The sequence below is a fragment of the Octopus bimaculoides genome, chromosome 5, assembly GCF_001194135.2.
Source record: "Octopus bimaculoides isolate UCB-OBI-ISO-001 chromosome 5, ASM119413v2, whole genome shotgun sequence".
NCBI classification, from domain to species: domain Eukaryota; kingdom Metazoa; phylum Mollusca; class Cephalopoda; order Octopoda; family Octopodidae; genus Octopus; species Octopus bimaculoides.
Genome location: NC_068985.1, coordinates 49424121 through 49429245, shown reverse-complemented (window position 1 = coordinate 49429245; position 5125 = coordinate 49424121). Strand labels below are relative to the sequence as shown.

The following is a 5125-nucleotide window of genomic DNA, read 5'->3' as shown; positions in this document are numbered from 1 at the left end:
ATATATATATATATATATATATATATATATATATATACATATATATATATACGACAGGTTTCTTTCAGCTTCCGTCTACCAAATCCACTCACAAGGCTTTGGTCGGCCCGAGGCTATAATAGAAGACACTTGCCCAAGGTGCCACACAGTAGGACTGAACCCAGAACCATGTGGTTGGTAAGCAAGCTACTTACCACACAGCCACTCCCGAAAATAATGGTTTAGAATGATGCACAGAAAATTTTGAATAAGACTCACAATGAGAACACTTGTGCTGTATCTCTCGGAATGAAAATGAAATATAGGTGTTTTGTCACAGTAACAGCAAGAACACATCTGATTTCCAAAATATCACATCAGAAGGAAGTAAAAGTATTTGCCTAATAAAAAGCAAGTGTTTGTATTGTGATTAAATTATTTTCTGAAATTAATTAAATTTTTAATTTTTTTATTTTCAGCACCAGCCAAGCCGAAGTTCTTGGAGCGCCTCATTACAGGGGTTGGCTCAAAACTTACAAAGTCTCACAACAAACTCAATGGTGTTGTGATTTCTGGAAACACTGCAGAGGACACCTCAACAGAAGCAATAAAGCATGAGCAAGCAGAAAGTTCTTCAAACTGTCTGTGTCTTTTAGACAACAGTACAGAAAGTTGTCCCGATTCACCAATCTACGAAGAAATTCCTTTTTATGAAGCTCCACAATCAAATAATTCTCCTCCACTCTCTGGATGGAATTCTTTGTGTTCCACACCAACGTCTCCAAAGCTCTCTGGCATTGTGCGGCAGAGATGCAGTGAATTTCAGAAACTGAACAAAGAATCGACATCACCAGTGAAAACACTGAAAGATAAAACCATTGCTGAAAGCCAAATGTCCAAATCCATGCCTTCCTCACCACAAAATCGTACAAAACACATTTCTCAAACCATTGAGAAATTAACAAACTCCTTCACTCCAGTAGACAATACCAAAAAGCCACCACCAGTCAAAGATGAGTATCTGGCAAACCCTACAATGGCAGCTGGATATGTACGTGCCTTTGTGGAAAAAATTAATCAGAACAAGTGGAGTGCTGATGGAGAATCAGGTTCCCAACCACTACCACAGTCACAATCCTGTTCTCCAAGTTTGCAAAAAGTTTTAGCAAATGATGAAATAGTCATTAGCAAAAATCATAAAAACACAAATTCATTACCAAAGCGATATACACAACGCAATGGTATTGTTAGTCTTTTGGATACCAAATCTGATTTATTTAACTCTATCAACCGAGACAAAGATTCTAGTATTAATGACCAAGAAATTATTTCTTTGTCTCCTGAAGAACTATTTGACCGAAGTTGGTCGGATTCAGAATCTTCGGAGGATGACTATGACACTAAATATAACCAACGTTTGGAAGACACAATAGTTCCACAGGAGGACGAGGTGAGTTTTTTTTAATGCATTTCCTACCTACTACTACTACTACTTGTACATCTCCTCCTTCTTGTCGTCATCATCATCATCATCATCATTATGAAGAAGGCAACAAGCTGGTAGATTTGTTTGCATGCTGGACAAAGTGCTTAGCAGCATTTCGTCCACCTTTATGTTCTGAGTTCAAATCCTGCTGAGGTTGATAAAATAAGTATCAGTTGAATACTAGGTTCAATGTAATCAACTTAACACTTCCCCAAATTTCAGGCCTTGTGCCTGAATTAGAATTACCAGTGCATTAAGATTTTCATAATTGTTACAATGTTAAGCAGGTTGAATAATGACCTGTCGGTTAGACAAGCCATTTGTTCGTTCATTCACTCATTCGTTTCATGTACATTTTTCTTTGTTAGCATGGGTTACATGAATGTATTATTGAGGCATTTCATCAATTAAGCAGTGGGAGATTGAACGGAGACTGCAAAAGGACATAACTAAATACTGCAAAGCTTTTTGTTAGCACTCTACTATTTCTGTCACTATTTTCTTGTTGATATATTCTAAATGGCAGCTTTATCATCATCATCATCATTTAATGTCCGCTTTCCATGCTTGTATGGGTTGGATGGTAACGCCAGGAGCCACATCAGGCTCCATGGTCTGTTCTGGCATGATTTCTACAGCTGGATGCCCCTCCTAATGTCAGCCACTCCACAAAGTGTAGTGGGTGCTTTTTTGTGGCACCACTGCCAGTACTTTTTAAATGGCACCAATTTATATTGGACCAGTTGGTACTGAGTACTCCAGTCTTGTTCTAGGAGTAACCTAGTCTCATGTAGTACAAATTGGCACAGGACACACCAGTCTTTGTATCACTCCAGTACCTACTATATCTCATGTCTAGATATTCTAAGTAGCAGACTTGTCTCTTTATATTGCACCAATTGGCACTGGATACAGTATGCAGGGAAGATTTTTGGGATGATTGATTTGTGGCATCAATATAGGTAGATGCGAATAGATTTCATTTGGCACTGGGTCTCTGCCACTCCATCAGAGGTTAAATCAAAGTTAAGTAGCTTCAACATAGTTTGTTCCTGAGGTGAATAATAAGTTTTGGTAAATCATTAAAGAACTATAAATATCTACAAAATGAGAAAAAGATATATAGGGGAAGGGGAGGAACAGTAGGTTAAGAGAAGTTGTTTAGGTAAGCTGTGAGAATAACAAAGAACTAATCAATATATAAACATATGGATTTTAGCCAAGTAGATTATAAATTTGTATGTTTGTCAGTTTATAAAAATACAGCCAACTGCTTAAAGGTTTCCTCATTTAAAGAATTCAATAAAGCTAATTAATTAGCTTTATTGAATTTCAATAAAAAAATGTTTATCTACTAAGAAACGATATAGAATAATAATAATTAACTATAATATTCTATAGGTTCATGATAGTGCGTTGGCAGGATTGTTAGTATTGGACAGAATGCCTTGTGGTATGTAGTTCTGGCTTTCTTTGTCATGAATACAAATCTTGCTGAGGTCAATATTGTTATCATCCTTCCAAAGACAGTAAAATAATGTGTCATCAGTTGAATATTGAGATGTATTTAACCAATTGATACTGGTGTCTCTCAATGCTCTTCAGACCAAGTGACTCTGAATGAATCTTTTTAACTTAACAGTTTATTTAAGCTTAAAGCAGAGTTTATCTATTGCTTTAAGGTAGATGAGGGTGTAATCCCTAATGCTCACAATATTCCTCTGAAGAACAGTGCCCCCAAGTTTTATTAGCCTTCATAGACACAGTGATGGAACAATGCTACATAAATTCTATAATTAATGGGATGTGCAATACAACTATCCTTGTACTTGATAGAAGTTGGAAGATAATGAAGAAAGTCCATGGGAGAATTTGTATTTGGAATTGCTATTAATAATTGAAATGCCAATCATGCAGTGTTCCCTAGAAAAGTCAACTATTTTTATAAAGTATGTAGTATTAATAGTAGGTGTGTGGGGCCACTGAGAGATAAGTGTTTTTTTTTTTGCTTGTTTTGGTCATTACAAGACATTAATTATGTAATCATCAGTAATTCCTTTGAATTAGTCACCTTCATTTTCCTGCTCACAAGAAATTCTGCAAATGCAATTACTGACAGAATCCATATTCACACAAAAGAAAGAAAGAGGATGGTGGGAAGAGACATTATTATTTAACTGGTAGAAACATTATATGTTAGGTAAAAACTGTGAAGAAACATAAGGGTATTTGAATCAACAAATCAATGAAAATTATACAATAAAGTGAATTTGAATACATTCATGAAACATGGCTCTGAAACCTCTGATCCCAGTTTTCTCAATGGCATACAAAATTATCCACTCATGACCCATGCCAGGATGGAAAACAAACATTGAATGATAATGAAAATTATTTATTCTTTTATTCTTTTACTTGTTTCAGTCATTTGAATGTGGCCATGCTGGAGCACCACTTTTAGTCAAACAAATCGACCCCAGAACTTATTTTTTGTAAACCTAGTACTTATTCTATCTGTCTTTTGCTGAACTGCTAAGTTGCAGGAGTGTAAACACACCAATATCAGTTGTCAAGTGACGGTAGGAGGATAAACACAGATACATACACAATTATATATATATATGCATATACATGACAGGCTTCTTTCAGTTTCCATCTCCTAAATCCACTCACAAAGCTTTCATCAATCTGAGGCTATAGTAGAAGACACTTGCCCAATTGTGCCATGCAGTGGGACTGAACCCAGGACCATGTGGTTGGGAAGCAAGCTTCTTACCACACAACCACACCTGCACCTATGATGATGACAAACTTCATCATATACACATTGATTGATTACATTGTTACAGTGTTGATTTTTTTAAGGAGAAAAAAGCAATTAACTTAATAACATTTACTCCTCAGTATACTACTGGTATTTATTTTCTTTTGTTCAGATTAAAAAAAAAAAAGAAAAGTTCCTCTGGTATGATTTGAACCAGGAATTCTAATGTCTTGCCATTGCAAATAATCGATGTTTTTAATTTTAATTTTATTTTATTATTTCTTTTTCAGAATAAAATTTAGTGATTTATATCTGATAGTCAAGGTTCAATGGTTTATTCAAATTTAGACATTTACATATTATTGAAGGAAGTGTTTTCATGCCTGACTGCTCTTTGTAGCCTTGATTTCTCTCTTTGCTTTAAAATGAAGTAGGTGTGGGTATACACAGGCATGTTACTAGACTGCTGGTTTCGAGTTCAATCCCATTGTGTGGCATTTTGGGCAAATATATTCTACCATGACATTGAGTTGATCAATACCCTTGTAGAATAAGGCTACTTAGAAAACTTTTCATGGGCACCATGTTTAACATCACCACTAACCTCTAGCCCTTGGTTGCCTTTACAGAGTCCACTTTGTTGCAAGCACTTGGGCCAGGTTTTGGGCTAAAGATATTTTTCTCTAAGTAGTCATGGAGATCTTAAAATGGCACAGATGTGGCTGTGGGGTAAGAAGTTTGCTTCCCAGCCACATGATTCTGGGTTCAGTCCCAATGTGTGGCATCTTGGGCAAGTATCTTCTATAACCTCAAGCTAACGGAATTGGCTTGTCAGCAGATTTAGGGGATGGAAACTAAAGGAAGCCCATCATACATATGTATATATATATATATAT

The 5125-nt window shown here is 35.9% G+C and overlaps 1 protein-coding gene across 1 annotated transcript in view; it reads left to right on the top strand.

Moving 5' to 3' along the window:
* Positions 1-5125, top strand: part of LOC106874958 (FYVE, RhoGEF and PH domain-containing protein 2) — a 499830-nt gene that overhangs the window by 335386 nt on the left and 159319 nt on the right. The window contains exon 5 of the mRNA XM_052968055.1: positions 459-1429. Coding sequence (XP_052824015.1) covers positions 459-1429 — 971 coding nt within the window. The remainder of the gene's footprint in view (positions 1-458; positions 1430-5125) is intronic.